At 34.4% G+C, this 19734-nt stretch overlaps 1 protein-coding gene across 8 annotated transcripts in view; it reads right to left on the minus strand.

Annotated features, from left to right (window-relative positions):
• Nucleotides 1-2078: 2078 nt before the first annotated feature.
• NLGN1 (neuroligin 1) overlaps nt 2079-19734 on the minus strand; it is a 756644-nt gene continuing 738988 nt past the window's right edge. For 5 of the 8 annotated variants that reach the window (XM_032484180.1, XM_006175840.3, XM_014551634.2 and 2 more), the window contains 3 exons: nt 9619-9831; nt 5445-6234; nt 2079-4646 (listed from right to left, as the gene is read on the minus strand). In XM_032484180.1, coding sequence (XP_032340071.1) covers nt 3824-4646; nt 5445-6234; nt 9619-9831 — 1826 coding nt within the window. In that variant the 3' untranslated portion in view covers nt 2079-3823. The remainder of the gene's footprint in view (nt 4647-5444; nt 6235-9618; nt 9832-19734) is intronic. The other 3 variants (XM_006175841.3, XM_006175842.3, XM_014551633.2) reach the window with 1 other exon arrangement.

The following is a 19734-nucleotide window of genomic DNA, read 5'->3' on the forward strand; positions in this document are numbered from 1 at the left end:
AGAATCCCAGTAATTTCTCTGTAGTACTGTCTTTAAAGCTGGAACGCAAAACCATATTCTTTCAATCCTTTCATTACATTAATATATGTGTCAGTATAAGTAGGCCAACTGGTGAAATAACTAAGACTATATTATAGATACAACGTTTAAGCATTTCTTTTCTGTAAGATTAGTGCCATCCTGTTTTCCTCTTTTGTATTACATATAGCTGATTTTTTCTTTTTTAATTTTGTTGCTGTTTTCAGCAACATGTACAGATTAAAAAGAAACTGAATTAAAATATCATTATGGTCAACCTTTAAATTTGAAATTAAGAATGAAATAATCTATACGCAAATTTTCTGCTTTGAAATATTAGCATGATCTCTCCAAACTCAAATCAGGTATTTTTAATGCTTTAGCAAGTGACTTTCCAAATCCCTAAAGTTAATAATAATAAAACTCACGAAACATTTGTAGCAGTCAACTAGGTTTTGTTCACATTCAACATATTCAGTAAAAATTTAAAACTATGAAATCTGTCACTTTTATATTGCTGAATCCCATGCTCTAAAACAACATTAATCTGCTGACAAACATTTGGCAATACTTTTATATAATAGCAAGACAATGAAATAAAGCCAATTTTGGCTTACTGTTTATTTAAATTCTAAGCAGCGTTGACTATTTGCAATTTCATCTGAGGCAGGAAAATCTGAATTAATAAGTAATGACAAGATATTTGTTTAATTTTTGGACTATTTTTTCCTGAAGAAAATTTTCATCTAAATAAATGCATATAGGGTAAAATTTAATAACAATACTCAAAATATTTCTTGCATTTAAAATTTATATTTCAGCTTTAAAAACAATTCTGAATGTTCTGTTTATTGTGGGACATCAATTTTACATTCAGAAAACTAGCTGCCATAATTATAAAACTAGCAACTAACATTCATTTGCAATGACTTTATCACGACTGGAAACAGTAATAAAACTTAGAACTGCCTTATCTCCCACAAAGTTGATGCTATATTAATTAAAATAAAAAGAATAGGGCTATGCTTTGTTTTCCTAAATTATTTCCCTAAATTAATATAAAATAGATGTCAGTTGTGGTCTAGATAGGTAGATTGATTGATAGATAAATTTAGAGCAACATATACGTACATAGATACAAATATGGCCATCATTAAAATACGACAGAATGATTTTGCTAAGTGAATTAATGCATATGAAAGGCTTCATTTATTTCTTATTTTGTTTTCATTTCTATTTCTGTTTTTATCTTTTATTTAATCAATATACTAAAAGACAGTTTTCTGATTAAACAATATTTCAGATGCTAGACAATTCTTTTTATTGGTTTACATTGGCAGTTCACAGTCTAAAAGCATAACCACATCAGGCAAAACTGCATGTAGACCACTCTGGATTTTGAAGACGTTTTGCTTCTAACAGAGATACTTATTTGGAGTTAAGGAGCAGTATCTATGTTTTACTGACAGTTAATAATTGGGAGGGGGAGTTGTAAGTAAATAAATTCTTCGAAATAGGAGATTTTTTTTAGTGTTAGCTTAATGTCTTGCTCAGCACTTTTAAATGTTCTTAGAAGGATAACTTTTTATCCACTACTTTATGATATTTTAATCAGCCTTATTTTTGGAATCTAGCTATTCTGATTTCATATATACTGCACATTTATTTTCAATAGACCTTTTCTTTGATGATCAGAATTGGAACTTGGAACCCGTATTTCTAACTGAAAACAATTGGCACATTTTATTTCCACACCATTTTCATGTAAGAGGTATTTAAAAACACAATGCTAATATTTTCCATGAGTCCCTGGGCTTATAAATTCATAACATTAAAGTTTCATCAGTTTCATCTTAGATGAGACTTGCTTTTAAAAACAGGATGTGTTTTCTGCAGAAGTTAACCTATATGTCTTCAAAAACCCGACTGGTCTAGAAAAATGACTCTCTGAGACAGTCATGTTCCTTTTGTTTGTTTGTGTTTTTAAAAAAAGACAAAACAGCAATAAACATTTTAGCTCTTTAATGAGCAAAGATCATGTCTCTTAGCATTGGACTAATAGTCATTATTATCTTTATTTCACGCAATGACCAGTGACATGGCCAAGATGTACAAAGTTGTTTCCATCAAGTAGTATACAATTTTTTTTTCGTATAATAAGCTTTCATTCTTGAAAAAGAGTAACTGAAAAGAAAGGTTTCTGTTACTGCAGTTAGTTTGTCAGAGAAAGTTCTTTGCATTATCTTACAAACTATCAAAATTGCTAGTCATCTGAAAAAATGTAAAAAAAAATCACATAACTTTAGTCTAATAGAAATATAGTACAGGTAAGAGAGAAAGTATTTATCAGGATGTGCTCTTTAAGTCCATCTCAATTTTTTTTAATATAAATGTACATCTGATTACATATACAAACATTTGGAAAGGTCTGTGATATACTGTTACTGGTAAACAACAAGGGAATGAAGAGTTTCCTGTGGTCTTAGAATATTCACTTAAAATCACACGTACGTGTAAGACTAAAATCCTCCAGATGTTGACTCCCCTTTTAGGTCTGTATCTAGGTTGCACTCTACTGAGATTGTGTGAGTAAATTCCAGTGAATGAATGAACCTCAGTAAGAAAGATAAGTGATGTGAGGAGGGACATAACTTTATATTGAATTCTTAGTAGTAAACATTTTGTCATGCAACATGAGTAAATCAATTAACTGAGAACTGTAATCAGAGTGGTAATTTGGGGCATCCTCATATCATAATAAAGACTTGCAAGTAATTTCTTTGGACACACTTCACCTTACCAAAAGTAACAAAACACAGAGTAACAAAAGCCACAGCAAATTATAGATCCCGTAACACATTTCCAATTAGGGTTCTATTTCTCTAAATTATTTAGATGGGAATGAAAAGAACATTAAAAACACGGGAAATTTTTTTCTGGGATTCATATCAGCGAGTATTCACCACTATACCTATAGTTTCTTCAAATACCTTTAATAACTAACTCCTTCTATTATCAATACTACGGTGAATTATTTTATTGTAGTTACTTTTGCCCCTTAAAATCTTCTTCAGGTTCTGCCAATTGATGGAGGAAGCTTCTACTAAAAACTCCAATGAGATGAGAAGGATTTTAATTACGGCTTAATCAGCAGCACAGCCACCAAGCATATAAATTATCATGCACATCGTGCTAAAAATATCCAGTTTCCTTTATCCCCACAACTTTATACTGACAGCACTTATGTGATAATGTTGTACCTGCCAGTCTTTAAACTTTTTGTTTTACTGGCAAATTTCAGCATGAGCCTCTGCTAAGGCCATTAACAGCATTGGTGCTTTGTGTACTTATCCAAATATGTAAATATGGTCTACACAATAAAACTGCTCCAAATAAAACCTGGTGAAAATTATCTGACATTCCATTGGTGTGTCCCTTGTGCATATTCATGGTTGTTTTTTTATTTTTATTTTTTATATTTCAGACATAGTTCTTTCCTGTTTGATGTTCCACATGCCTAATTCCATTATGTAACATAAATCTTCAAAAAATTAATTCTTGAATGTGAATGAAAAAGTATCATTCAGAACAATTGCTTCGAGCAATTGAAATTCGTTTTTAAAGTTGATTTGTGTATATATGTACAATTCAATTTTTTCAAAACCCCCAAAGTTCTTGATATGTATATTCACATAATATTCCTCCTTATTTAAATAGTAAGAGTCTTGTAGGTTGAAAGCCAAGGAATCTTCAGTACTCTTTTACTGCAGTCCATCAAAAAATAGAGTTTGTTTCTCTTATCTGGCTATACCCTGGTTGTTGAATGTGAATGGGGGTGAGGGTGGGGGTGGGGCAGAGTATTGTTCTGTCCTCCAGTAAATGTATTGAATGTGTGTAAGGGCTGAATCCCTGGTATAGTGTTGGGAATCATTGTAATGGTGTTAGGTGTCATTAAAGGAACATCATCAGGTGACCTCCTCATAGCTAGTGTGTAATCTGGGGGACAGGCGGTCCGAAGAACCACCTCATGTGGATGGATGGACTCACATTCATGATCCAAATCAGTGTGCTTCATTTGGAGGGACATGATCTCCTCTTCTTGTGCATGGGTCAGATCATTGGTAGTCGTGCGCTGAGGGCTGCATCTCCTGTGAACATCATGTCTCCTCTTATCCTTTTTGTAGTACAGGGCTGCAAAGGCCAAGATGTTCAGAAACAGCAGTGATGCTCCAACCGCAATCGTGACGCTCAGCTCTGTGGAGTAGTCCCTTTGATCCACTGAAAATGGACTCGGTTGTTGTTTGGGATCATCCTGCTTGGCAGTGGGAAAGGCTGATGTGACAGGTACAGAATTTTTTCTTGTGGGTCTGAAAGTGATGTCAGTTGATGGCACTTTAGTTGTTGTCGAGGTATACTGAGAAATGTCATTGAGATTATGCAGATGAGGTACCAGCTCCAACCAGAGGTTCACCTTATTGGCTCTGTAATGTTCTTTAACTCTCGGTTTTAATCCAATATGGAGATAGAGTTGGTCTTTCTGGGAATATCTGGTCCATGCTACTTCTTCAAAGCGGTTGGGTTTGGTATGGATGAATTTTGTGTCTTGAGGGACTGGCTGATTTGGGTCACTAGAAAAGAAAGGAGAAATTATGAGGAAAAAAAGTCTTATTCTTTTAAGTCAAAATAGTACTAGTTGAACATCTAATTGAAGAGGTAACTCAGCAAGGCTTTAAATTGTGTTTTAACACAACTTGGGTCAATTTAGAAATATAAATCCCATCACAGGCAGGTGGATAATGTAATGCAAGTAAACTATACATTCTTATTCTCTCTGCCCTTGGATTGCTATATAGCCAAAGGTTTAAAAATTCATATACATATGAGTTGTCTCATAGGCCCACTAGCAGAGACAGCCACAGGAAAACTTGGGATTTGGAATTGGAAGATAAGAATTTGAGTCCTGGTAATGCTATATCCTACACATGTGAATATCTATATGAAGCTTTCAAAGCCTAAGGTTTCTTTTCTGAAAAATAAGATTATAGTACCTGACCTGCCTACCTCACAATTCACAAGGTAGTTGGAAGGATGAAAAGGTATTCAGTACTAAAAAATAAAAATCTATATAAAATAATATTTGTCACTATTGAATAACAATAAGTCCTGTGTAATTAAAAAGCAAGATAAATTTAATTGTTGAGTAATACCATAAAGATATAAGCCTTTCTTAATAAACTTTACCAAGTAAGAACTAATAAAGCAATGATTTTTGAAACACCACAAATAAAGAATTTTGAATAAAGGAATTTAACATATTATTGGTATTAATCTATTAAATTAAATCATTTGGGCACAAAATATGTGTTTTTTAAGTGCTTAAAATGATGCCTTTATTAAATTATAGCATTCGTTCCTTAGGTACATACCCAGTTTTAGCAAAATTTGTCCAGTATGTCATTACGACTGCACTCAGCATCACATCATTTTTGGAGAAATTGCAAGGAAATAACTCTGTAGGTCCAATCATGGGAATTCCTAGTACGTAGGGAACCTCATCTCCATGAGCTGCATCAGCCCAAGCTGGAACCTGATCTGTTTGGCAATGATGGTAAAAGGCATAGAAGTATGTAGGTGAACCAAAGTTTGAGTGAAGATCTGCTGTAGCTACAGCTGGTGCCACCCACTGATGGTCCGTAAACAAAGCCAGTAATGTCTTCCTTCTGGTTTCAGGATTATGACGGTCAGCCCAGTCAGTATACATGAATTTAATGGTTTCTCTCAAAACATCTTTGCCTTCAGGATATCCATATAAATTATCAACAAAATTGGAAACAGCAAAGTCAAAATCACTAGCTGATATACCATCATCGCTATCTACTATATTTTCGACAAATTTTAACCCTTCCCCTTGGTTAACTCCTAACATTATATCATAGTTGAGAAACTCTCCTTGCTCCATCAATATCTGAGGGTCATCTGGAATTACATCACCGTCAATCACGGGTCCGAAGGCTATGTGGTATCGTGCTGGTTGAATATCTTGGTCAACAAGTTCTTTGTAAGGCTTCTTCTGTAGGCATTCCACTAACTCTACTGTATCTGAAACATTGCAACCAACTTTTGTGGCCAACATTCTAGCATATTTTGCAGGTTGGAAACTAACAGCCCAGCTGGAAAGGGCTGTTCCACTTTGAGCTATTGCTCGTTGAAAAAGACCTATGGGAAAAACAACAAAGTTTCAGATGACCTTTGAATAATATGGTAAAACAATAAAATCTTGTATTTTAGACATGTGTATAAAAACCCAGATATGACTCAAGAAACAGGGAGATAGAGACATTTCTGCTTAGGAGAAGGTACATAAGGTCATCCCCAGGATATAATGAATTAAAGAGTTGAACCTAAGTCTTCTACTTTGAGTAGCAACTACTTTAGGGATCAAGAGGTCGAATCTGCAGTGTCTCAAGAAGGCAGTAAGAAAGGAGAGAAGGAGACTGTGTAAATACTAGTGGTAAAAAGCCCCTAATATTTCTTTGCTCATCATGTAAACACCTATGTTATTATTATAGCCAACCAGATGAGGCCAACTCTCTCCTTTTTAACTCTTTATCAGAATTTGTATTGTCTTTTGAGGATATTTCCTCCAGTTTGGCTATACGCATCTTTCTTCAAAATGGCTCTGTATGTTTGTTTTAATCAGATTTTATTTGGAAAAATCATAACTTGGGGGCTGGAATTTGCTAATACCCTGGGGATGGCCCTAATGGCACACAAAACAGAATATCACTTTAGACATACTCTTTCCAGCTCTTCATGTCAGACATAGTATGCTGAATACTTTTCTTTCAGAAGAGGACAAAACATTTGAAGTGTTTTTGCCAGGTTAAAGAAAATACCATCAGCAGAGGATTTAGTGGGGGATGATTTCTTCACTGTTGAATGTGCACTGCTATATTTTATCATAAAAGATGAAAAGTACACGGTCCATTGCTTTTCACTTAATTGCATTTAAGAATTGTAAATCATGGTCCCATATGCAGTTTGATAAGAGTTGAATGCCATTCAAATTTATAAATGAACTTTACTCATTAAGATATTTTCTAATAAAATTTTTGTTTAAAAATATGATTTATCTTTTTTCAAAAATTGCATTTATTACCAATTTCCAAATATGGCTTTTTAGTTCATTTATTCAAACACATGCTCAATTATTCACATGTGTTAATGCGTAAGAACTCTTTTCACAAAGGTGTTAAAGCAATGTCTGAATTAGAAGCAAAGTTTTCATTTTTTCTCCAAACGTGTATATGTGTTCAAAATGTCTGTAATATGTTCCCAGATAATTCTAAAAATATTCAAAAAGTCAAACAGTACTAATTTAAATTTGTTTTCGTTTCTGACATTTTTATGAACATATTTTTCATTTGCTAGAGCAAAGTTTGCCAAAGCAAATAATATAAATACAGATAATTAAAAAAATTTATATAGGCTATGTGTTTGTCAACATTTGCTCAGAGAACTATTTTACTAATTAAAAACTTCACAACTAAAATAACTTGGTGATTTCTAGAAGATTCTTTCCCATTTTAGGGACTTACTGACATTAACTAAATATACCAAAAAAGATTTTAAGGCAAATACACATCATGTTCAAGATTGTCTGAAACAGGCCATCTAGATGGTATTTGGAAAACAATGTATTTTATCCTTAGGGATAGTGCTTGTTATGTGTGATTGACTCCTGGTAGATACAGGCCTGAGGATTGCTGCAGCCCTGGGAAGTTGCCAGACTTTAAAGTCTATGTCTGCAATGGAGACCTGAATTAACCCAATGATTTCAAGACCTCTTCTGAGCATCTTCTGATCAAATTAGGTAGCTTTGTTAGTGGCGATAAACTTAGGATTAGACCAAATATGAGTCCTATTTATCTAGGCAGGTACGGACAGATTTCCTTGAAGGCTGTGATGGAATCCTGTATTTTCAGTTGTTTGCACAGCCAGCCATTTTTGCCAATGTTTCCCACATCACAGATTGATGAATAGCAATGCTAGCTGATGAACTAATTCATTCATCTCTTTATCCAATGTTAGTTTTATACTGGCTGAAAACGGCTTTGGTGCCCATTTTCACTTTACATTTAGAAAAAATTTTAGAAAAAATCAGCAGAAATAGCTTGAGACTAAATGACCCCAAGAAGTCCGAACAGACTGTCTAATGTTAACCAACATAACATGGCATTAGGTTAGTCCTCAGGCTAGAACAATCTAATCTGTTCTATTACACAACAACAACAAACTTTGTTAGTTCAAAATAAGCCCTTTCACTACAGACTAAAATCTCTGTACAATTGGAAATGTTCTCATATATGTGTCATTTTGTCATCTTGAATCAGAATTCTACTAGTATAAATGTGATGTTACTATATCTATAAATTAAGTCTATAATAAAATATGATTCTCCAAATATATATACTCTTTTAATGACTGACTGTTCTTTTGAAATTTCACATTAATGTGTCTTTGATACCAAAAACAAACATTCTGTGTCTGGTGTTCATATCATAAAACTCAGTCTTACAAATGAAGATGCTTCATGAATTACAATCGACAGTGTATACTTTCTTAATATATATAAAATGACAATAAAAAAACAGAAAATACATGATGGTCTATGTTGATATATATTCTCCATCTTCCTGCTTATTATGTATATAAAATGGAGAGGAAGTATGTGCTTTTACAGATTTCGCTAACAAAACACCTCTGTCTTGTGGACATTTCCAGTGAGTAACGCAATGAGCATGGGTGACTACACTCATGGTAAAATGGGAGTCCATAAAGACCAACATGATGAGCTTTGGGTGGGCACTTTGGAAAAAAGACATCAAGGCCAGAAAATGGAGACAAGAACAATATTTCATGGATTTAAGCAGCCTCGGTGCTCCATGCTGCTTTGTCAGTCTTCAGGGGTAAAAAATAACACTTTTGCAGTTGAAAATAGAAAAGGCACAAGTTCAAACGTATCTTTCTTTTTAGTCAAAACTCTACTAGTGACCTCCATGCTTTGACAATTTTGGATCATGCATGCAAAATAATCAAACATTCATTCTCTACTCAGACAACAAATGAAAATCACATTTCCAGACAAACTAGTTTACAACTGCTCCCTTATCTTCATACTACTAAAGGGTTTAAAATGTCTATTATCTTAAAATTAGAATGCATACAAGACCTGCATTAAAAAAATTAAAAATAAAATTTGTCCTTGATTGTGATTACTGAATAAACAGAGATGACACAACTGTGACCGTCTTTGAGTTTCCCCAAAATCACCCTTTGGAGGAAAGAAAAGTAACTGTAATGCTAACTGTCCTGAAGTGTGCTTAAAAGGGCGTCCATACCAAGCTCTGCAGGAGACAAAGAAAAGAGTTTGGCAAAAATTTCATGCATAGAGAAGCTGAAAAAACAAAGTTTTAAACAGTTATTGAGTTCAACCTAACACTTAGTTTGCACAGAGAAATATATACAGAGCATCACATACTACTGATGGTGGTGGCATGCAGACACCAAAATTGTCAAAATTTGCAACCTGCATAATACCTTTGGTTGAATTGCTCCAACGGTTACCTTCAGAATAATGGGATAAAGTCAGCAGATTGACACATGAACCCCCAGCGCCAGATCCAAAAACAGTGATTCTTAAGGGATCACCACCAAAGAATCCAATATTCTCACTAGTCCATCTTAAAGCCTGTATGAGATCAAGGAGTCCATAGTTTCCTTTTGCAGCCTGATCCCCTGTGCTCAAGAAACCTGGAAAACAGAAATAAAAAAAATCTTAGAACAGCCTTTTGAGTTGACATGCATCAAATAGACATCAAATTCAAATACAATTGAAGCCTGTGTTCATCAAGATGGGTACAATCCAAGTTCTTTAGTAAAAAATTATTCCCACCAGAATAAAATAATTTACTTTAGGAAGAATGACAGAGACTAAAATCTGAAAAATGACATTTATCTTCTCCAAATGTTTCCCAGGTTATCCAGGCAACAGGTAACAGGGGGCAGATAAAGAGAAAGAAAACATTCTGAAGACTTTAAGGGAGACCTTCTAGAAGCCAAGTTACTTGGAGATTTTTGGGATAGTATCATGGGGTGTATATGAGACTATGTTTTTGCATAAATACTATTAGTCCTCAAGTTGTTCATTGTCTAACATGGTTGGAATTTAAGGTATGTGTAGCAGACTGGCTGGATATGAGGGTGTAGAGAAGGGGTATTTTTCTAAAGTTTGTTCATAAAATTATATGCGTCTCTTTGCATGTATATGAATATGCACATTTTTATTAATGACAGTCCATGGTTAAGAAAGAATCACTACTAGAGGTAATTTGAGATTGCATTTTGGAATGCCTTAAGTGCTAAATTGAGGACAGTTGCTCAATTAAAAAGCAGTGTGGAATAATTGAAGATTTTAGAAAAGCAAGATTCATATTTCTAGGATGCTCAAAGCTCTCTTGTATAGTGATTTTAATAATGAAGAGGAATACATGTTAAGTAATAGAGTAGAGGTAGAGGAGAGGTCTCAAAGATCTAAATTGACAGAGTGGAAAAGGCAATTGAAAAAAAGAAGACGGATGGTGTAAAAATGAAAAAACAGAAACTTCAATTAAAATAGAACCGAGAGATCAGTTGGGGGAGCTCTCAAGCCTTCTGACAACAGCCAAGCCCAACAGGAAGAAGAAAAACTTCCCATGCCTGGCAAGAGCTCAGCCAATGAGAGACTCTCACAACTTGGCCAATGAAAAGCCATTATGCTTTGAACTCTCAATTCCTCCAATGGATTCTTTTTCTTTTTCTTTCTTTTTTTTTTTAATAGCCCTTTCCACTTCCTTTCCCCTGTTTAAAAGAGGTCTCCTCTCCTTCCTATGGGGGACTTGCGTGTGGCTTTCCATGGTTACTGACCCTGAATTGTAGTTCTTTGTTGATTGCGAATGAACTCATTTTTGCTGGAGAAATAACTGGCAGTCTATTTGTTTTAGATCAACAATAGAAAAAATATTGTAACAGTAAGAGCTGAGTGACTTTCTTATATTTGGAAGTTGTTGTAGAAAGAAGAGCCAAAGATATTACTTTAATAATACTTTAAACATATTCATTCACTTGCTGACTTAATAGCTTTTATAATGTTTACTATAACTTGTAAAACAAACATCTACTCTAATATATTTCTACAGTTGGTATCATAGGGGAGGAAAAGAACCTTTCTTCTATGCTTTTATGTTCTGGCTGGTCTAAGAATTAAATTGATATGAGACAGATTAACTAGAGAAAAACAAAGTTTAATGACATGTGTACATGTGAAAGACCCAGGAAAACTGAGTAATTCACCAACATGGCTGAAGTCTTCAGCTTACATGTTATTTTCAGCTGAAGACAAAAGAGGATGTTGGGTATTGTGGTTTGAGACTTCAAACGGGAGGAAGGAGATTCACATGAAGATGGAAAAGCAAATGTTTGGTAAACAATATTTGCTGTGCCCTGCAGGCGCAATGGGACACAGAGCAGCACACCTGCTGAGTCCCCCTACCACACTGAGCCCATATTCTCCCTAGATATTTCTGGCGTTAGTTCACTTCCTGCCACAGGCTCCTCTATCTAATTCTTCAGGCAGCTTAAGGTGGAGGTGAAAGGAAGACTTCCTGAGTCTTCTGTTTCTTAAAAATAATCAGCCAAAATAATCCTCATATCAAAGAGACACATTTTGGGGTGGCAAATATCACAAATATATTCAGATAGATACTTATTTCTGAATACAGACACATTATAGAGATTCAATGTTTGTGATAAAAATTATTTTATCCAATTTAAACTATACCACTAATTAATTTTTAAAAAGCCAGGAGGTCAGTTATATTTGTGAAAATCAGACTGTGGTAATAGTACCCATCCATTGAGCAAATCAATCTATACACAAAACAAAATTTTGAACAGGAAATTCTTTAGGCTCACTGTAGAAAGTCATAGATGAAATCAAATCTTTCTGAATAATTTTGAAAAATATTAAGAAATGCATACAATCAGTTCTTATTTTCCTACGAGATCACAAATGCTAAGAAACAAAAGTACAATCTAATCTATTGTGTGTGCGTGTGTGTGTGTGTATGTCTCTGGAAATATCAAATCATCCTTGAAATGGAGGTTTTTAAAAATAGATTCCAAATAAACATATCTTTCTGGTTATACTACTTAACTTTTATCGAATCTACATAACAATTAAATACATTTTCATGGTATCTTCTCACGTAAAAGAATATTGCAAATATGCAATATTCATATAAGTGAGAATATATTAAAATACAAAACAAGACAAGGAACTCTTTTAACTTTATTTGCTGTTAAGTGAATTTTGGTATAAGACAGAACCATTAGTTTCAATTCCTGAGGGAATCTGTTAACAAATGTTTTGGTCTATAAAGATAGGCTGATGGCATGAACCCTGAAAACAACATTCTGGAAGGACTACTGTGTATTAGATAGAAAGGACTCTTGAAGGATAAAGGAAATGTGTGTGTGTGTGTGTGTGTGTGTGTGTGTGTGTGTGTGTGCGTGCATGAGACAGAGAGAAAGACAGAGAGGGAATGAAAACATATTCTAGGTAGTTTATTATCTGTAATCGCACATCATAAATATGTTCAGATAGACACTGATTTCTGAATACAGCTTATGCCACTTGGTGCAAACCCCAGGATTTGTATTTAATTCCTCTTGAAATAGTATTGAATAAGTCCAACTACATTGAAATGACTCTACATTCACAGAAAAATTGACTTACTAATAGCCATCATTCAATACGTAGCATGTAGAGAACAATGATAATAAGATTATTATCTCTACACAAACTAAATGTAGTGTCCCCTCTACAATTCCAATTTCAGTAGCACAATTTAAACCACTCTGATAGATTGGTCAAATAGTTTTGTGTTTATATAACAATACTTTAAAAACATGCCAAATATCTCTTTATAGAGAGAACAGCCTCTGCTTTATATATAAAGAAATCTTGTAGCGTCTTAAAAAAACTTAAATAAAATTCAATTCCAAAGTTTCCTGTTAAGCCATGAAGAGTGGAATAAATCACTGGGTAAAAGTTTGTGTCCTAGGCTTGGAATGTCAAGCTCTGTTTTCATCCTTCAGAACTGAATTCCCCTCCCTCTTAATTTCTATTTGATGTGTATGTTGCCCTTCTCTCTCTCTCTTTCTCTCTCCTTTCTCCAACTGAAAACAGCTGATCATTAGAGTGAATTCAGAGAGCCACTACGAGTTTTACATTAGAAAAAAAAAATAGTTAGCTCCTGCCTTTATTAAGGCCAGCCAACCAATAAAATCGTATCTCTTTCGACCTGTTAAAATAATACTATATGCTTGCATGAATTCCTTGATTTCCAATTCTGCATTCAAACAAAACTTTATGGCTCAGCTAAGGGCACAAAATGAAGACAGTTCAATAAATTGCTACTCAAAAGAGACACAGTTTGCTAATTGTCCAAGTTGTGTGCATTGGCAGTATTCTTTATACCTTACTATTGAACAAAGTATTCATTCAAAGTTCCTTTTAAAATTAACGTAGCTGTTGTGTTCTTAACAGCAGAATCATTTCAGATCACTCCAGCTGGAGCTTTACCTTGAACTGCTCAGCTACAGCCCAGCCATGAGAGAAGTCAATTTTTCAAAGAGCTAAAAGCGTTGCTCTCCTTTATGATTACTTTAGAGAAGGTTCTTCTCTTAATGTCACTGAAGTTATTTTTAACAGATAGTTGCTAATTTTACTTGGCCTTCAATTGTAAGCTCTTAGAATGTGAGACTAATTTTTGTCTTAACACACTGACACATTTTTTTGTTAGACAGAATAATAATAATTACAAAATAAGCTCTTCTTTTTTTGGAGGGGGGAAGCAGCAGAATTTTCCAAAAAAAAAAAAAATTCAACTATTTAATTTGCTTGACTCATGAATATAAAACCTTGAAAAAGTATTACTTTTAAACTTATAACGTACTTAGAAAATTCATAATTATAATTATACCAAAGATATATCATTGGCTCATGTATCCACTATAATTGCCATTCAACTATATGTTTAAATAGAATTTATTTAATGTCATTTTTCCCACCTAGAAATTCATTCCAAGTTTAAAAAATCTCCAATGTCTGTTGTTCCTTCATGGAAGCACTACTAATCTGATTAAATTTACTGAGCAGATTTGCCCTCAATTTGATGATTACCTGATCTAGCAAGTAGGATTACTTTCTAGGTGTTAGAGAGAAACCATGCAATTGGACACATAAGTCCTGCAGGCCCTTGGAACAGAAAAATCAGCTTAGGCCTAAATAAACTGGGCAAGGGGAAAATAAATAAAGATTACTGCAGCCAAGGTATTGGCTTGGGCTACTGACGGACAGTGAACTCAGACAGCTCTCTGATAGAAAGACCCTAAAGAGCAGGAAGGAACTAAGTTAAGTTGTCTGGCAGCAGCCCTAAAGCTTACTGGTTGACCCCATCTATATCCAGAGCTCTTACAATACAACCATACAGGCAACATCTTCAGAATGTAAAACAGGAGGAAAGCATGGTGCTTCTCAGTGGGAAAAAATATATATATCCAGCATATTCCAGGAGGAACCTGGGACTAGGAAAAAATGCAGACTATTTACATTTTAGTTGACGTCTAGAATGTCAGAAATTTAAGATGTCAGTGAGTCTATAATTTCAGTTTCTTTGGGAGGGGGCAAATTTGAATGTCTATGTTTATTGTGTTTAATTTCTGAAAATGCTAAATAGAATATATATATTTAGATTCCACAGTATGTAATTCATGCTACAAAGAAGTATAAAAGAAATCTTTTGTGTTTATCAATGCTATTGTCTGGTTACAGATAATTGTGGTTGGCTCCTTGAGTCAAATTGATAAGTACTTCAACATAGAGACTGTAATGAGTATTAAAAAGCCAGCCTTTCAGATATGAGACTTTGAATAGTAGTGAGGAATCTTTCTAGGGACTGAAGAGTATGGGTCAGAAAATTAGCTCATTAAGAATTTTGCTCCTTAAACACAAAAGAATTTAAAACTGTGGGATTAATACTTCAAAATTTTTGGCTAGCAATCCACCTGGAAACCCCATGTGCTAACTCTTTCTCATCTTCTCAGTTGCCAAGACTGGTCAGTCTTTCCTCTGCATTCTGTCTCTGTCTTCTGTTTTCTGTGCAAGTCACTGACTTATTCTAGATCTTCTTAGACTCATAAAATCCTCCTGACTAGTCACTCAATCTCCGAACTTCCAGCAAGTAATCTTCCCTCTATTCTGTCACCAAACTTAATTTTGAAAAATATTTTTTCTAATGGAGGATGCTATTATATCAAAATAAAATCCTCATGTTTAGACATAATTGGATAGTTTCCCTTTATTTTTTTGAGTCAAGGTGTTTTAAAATATGATGGTTTAAAATTCCTCAAATTGGATACTTTGGGATCTGTGTAGTGAAGAACACACACAATGCCATTTAATTACCTGACATCTCTAGCTAGCTTCCTTGCTCTTGTGTTCTCGAGAGCTACTGTCCAAAGTCTTCTTAAAAGTAACAAAGGGTAAAGTCAAAAGGATTTCCTTTTTGTATTCTCTGAAAAAAATTTGCTTTGATATGAAGCTGATATCTTAATATATAACTTGTGGTATTTCCAAACTTTTATATTTTGGTGCATTTATTTATTTATTTGTTTCTTGTGAGATAATTTATTTTTTAGTAACCGATCTTTGGGAAGAGAAAACTGAGTTACTGGCCAAGGCTTTTACTCCTGATAGCTGAACATAGAAAAATATAATGGGAAAGTAGATGGTAATTGCTAACAGATGTCTGGAGAGAAAACACCTGTAGATATTTCTGTATTTCAGTCCCCAAATTCCCAGTATTTTCAACATCTCCAAGGTAAACAGGTGAGATTGATCCTTCTATATCACAATTTAAACATTTTGTGACTCTTTCCCCCATACCGGACTAAAGTATTTATTTTAATCAGTTTCTTCTGAACATAGACAGTAATGGAGGGGAAAAGGCCATGCCTTGATTATCTCTGAATTTTGTAACTATTCCCATTACACGAATGGCTCAGAATGCTGGGGAAAAAGTAACCCTCCACCCCAGCTCCAACACCATCATTTCTATTTCCACCCCAGCCTGACAGCCTAAGGTTGTTAATGTTCATTCTCCTAGGGCTGCATGTCAAGAAAAGCATATCCAATATTCCCTGTACTTCTTGTCTGTTTGAACCTGGACAACGAACCTGGTATCAAAACTGACAAAATTCCTGTGTTTTCCGAATAACCTTTCTCACAATGAAGTGAAAAAGATCTCCTTTCTAAAAGGCCTACTGAGAGACAATAAATCACATTGTTCATTTCTAATTATTCTGATTATGCAGGAGTGTGTCTAGTGATTTAAATGCATAGTTTACTTCAGAGCATGACATTGAGGGGCCCACAGTGGTGACCACATAAAGAAAAGTTTTCAGGAAGTATATAGTTGAGAACAATGCTGTATTGCTTCAGGAACAAAGAGGACTATAAAATTTTTGTAAATATCTAACTGTCTAACATATATCTGGCTCTCTTATGTGCTCCATTGTAGTGTGTGTGTGTGTGCGCACGTGCGTGTGTACTTTGTAATTTACAGTTTGTATTTATAATTTGTTCATCTTCTTTATTTTTTCTGAACCGGATGTTCCACTGTATCTGCCCCAAATGGCCATGCTATATCTGTTTGCTTGAAAGCAGGCAGGCATTAATACATTACAATTCTGGTACCAACAACTCAACTTTCCAAATGAAAGGGTCTATGTGTCTTGCTTTGATGGCAGCAACAAGGTGAAAATCAGACAGATAACCCTCTCAGCAGCCAACCTCTGGGGAAAACAGTCTTAGACACAAAGTGAATGGCTGTAGTAGAAAGGGAGAAAAATAGGACAGTACTGGGTAAGACGTGCCTGAAGGAATAGGACACACGGATTCGCAGGCTACCTGGAATACTGGCCCAAGGACATAAGTTTGAGAGACACTTGGGCTCTCCTCAATAGGTAGTGGTCCGTAGAGACCACCTGACTGAGCAGGACAACTTGGATGTGTAAGCAAGTTACTGTGTGAGCAAGGTTGTTAGCTCCTCTGAGTCTCAGTTTCCTAGCAGATAATGTTAATAATCATGATACTACCCTGTTCAGTTATCATTATTAAAAGAGATAATGTTTATGGAGCACAAGAGAGCTTAATATACACTGGGTAAAAATGCTTTGGTTTTAAGTAACTAAATTTGACATTTTCTTCATTACCATTTGTTTCATTAAAAAATAATAAACCACTTTTCCATTTTTATTGAAAGGAAATATGAATTTCAAAAGAATTCAAAGAAAAAAGTTAAAAATGATAAAACAGTTGAACATATGTATACAGACAACAAGGTTAAATTTACCACAGAGGCTTTTGTTCTAAAGACTATAGTTGGCAAGACAATTGAAAATGCATACGTTGCCCACTAAGTTTTATTCAGGCAGTAAGGGTATTTGTTATGACATACACCCATTTAAGGAATCCCATTAAGGGTAAAGAAGATGTTTGTATTCACTGCAGGTAGTGCCTTAGAATTCAACTCAAACATTTAATTGGGTTTATTGTAATGAGAACAGTTTTGTGAGCCAAAATACCATGATGATGATTACATAGAAGACATTGTGTCTCGACTTGCTGATCGCTCATTATTTTAGAATAGTTAGCAAAATTGCTAACACATATTAGTTGCACATATTTTAGACTGTAGGAGAAAATGGAGGAAAAAAGTTAGATATGAGTAATTTTGACCATTACAAAGCAGGCAGCAGTCGTCCACTGCATGTGGCTGGGAGTTGAGTGGGGAGGAGGCATGTTGTGTTTAATCTCACAATAGGTGACCCCTTTGAAGGACACGAATAATAAAAAAGGGGACGATAGGACATAGGTCTGGGTAATGAAGAAAGTGACAACTTAATTAATTTCATATGAATATTGACCAAGCCAGATTATTTTATTTATTTTATTCCTACCATCATATGATTTTTTTGAGAAGATGAATGTCATTCTAAGGTATGATTAGTAAAATCTGGTTTTAATTAAATGCTGTTTTTATTATATTATTTTCTATTAAAAGTTAATCTGATTTAATGATTTTGAAGCTTTCTATTTTTGAATACTTTCAGTATTACAGAAACATTTCAAAAATAGTATAAAAAATTACCATGCGCCCTTTCACCCAGGTTTCTCACTTCCTAATATTTTCTTTCCTTCCTTCCTTCTCTCTCTTCATCTTTCCCTACCCCTGTCCCTTTCCTATCAAATCTGAAATCACATGTTGAATTTATTTTCTGTTTAATCTCTTTAACTTCAAACAGTTTGTTGGTCCATATATGCTTCTTTTGACTTTGATACTTTTTGAGAAATATAGGTCAGTTATTGTATAGAATGTCCCTCAGTTAGAGTTTATCTGATGTTCCCTCATGATTATATTTCCTCAGGTTATGAATTTTGGGCAGAAAGACCACAGAAGTAATGATGTTTTCATCTCAGTGCATCATAACAGGAGGCACTTGGTTGATTTTTCCCATGATCATTTGGTTAATGTGGTGAGTTGCCAGGTTTCTCTGTGATTAACATATTACTATTTTTCCCTTTGCAGTTAATAAGTACAAATTTGACAGGTTAGGGAGAGACAATGTGAATATCCTGTTTCTTGTCACACTTTCAACCGCTAATTTAGTATCAGTTCATGATTCTTATCTGAAACAAATATTAAATTCATCACTTGTTTATTATTAGTTGGAACTGGCTGTAAGAAAAAGCCTTTCTTTCTGATTTGCATTCATTTGTACATTCATTCATATCAGTATAGACTCATGGGCTCTTACATTATTCTCAGGGTTATAATTTTTTACTATTATTATTTATTTTGAGGCTGAAATTGTCCCACATTTGTCCAGTGGGAGCCTCTCCATGCTGTTCCTGTGTCGTTCTGACATGTGCCTGTCATCCTTGGGCACCTTCTTACTTCTCTTCAGCACATTTTTTGCAAAAACCTCTAATTGTTGGGGGTCTTTGACTTCCTTTTGGTTAATATTTTGGAATAGTCTTTTCATATGTAAAGCAATGAAAAATTTTTAGTGATTACAAAATGAAGTAAATTTACAAAGTAATTTAGTAAAGCATATTAAGATTACAAAAACTAATTACAAAAGTCACAAAATATTTTAGTAGTTTCAAAAATAGAAACTGAAGTGTGCTGAATATTGGAGTGTAGGGACACCTCATCTGTGAAAAAGTGGCAAACAATGAGGTCACTGCCAATCTGGAACAACACAATAATCTCACTAACACCACATACAGAAGTGCCAACACCCCAATACAGACACAAACACAGATGTGCACATCAAACCAAACAGGTAGCAATAACAAAGCTATAACTCACCCTAGCTAAAAATAATTTTAGTGACTTAAAGTTTGAGGTTTGAGGTTTATGGAAATAGCATGGTAGTTTAAATTACCTAGATGGTGTCAATAGAATATAATAAAGTCCATGAGGAGGACAAGGGAACAATTCTTTCACTGAACACTTCAAATGCACATTGAAAACCGTATGAGACAGG

The sequence above is a fragment of the Camelus ferus genome, chromosome 1 (genome assembly GCF_009834535.1).
Source record: "Camelus ferus isolate YT-003-E chromosome 1, BCGSAC_Cfer_1.0, whole genome shotgun sequence".
NCBI lineage: Eukaryota > Metazoa > Chordata > Mammalia > Artiodactyla > Camelidae > Camelus > Camelus ferus.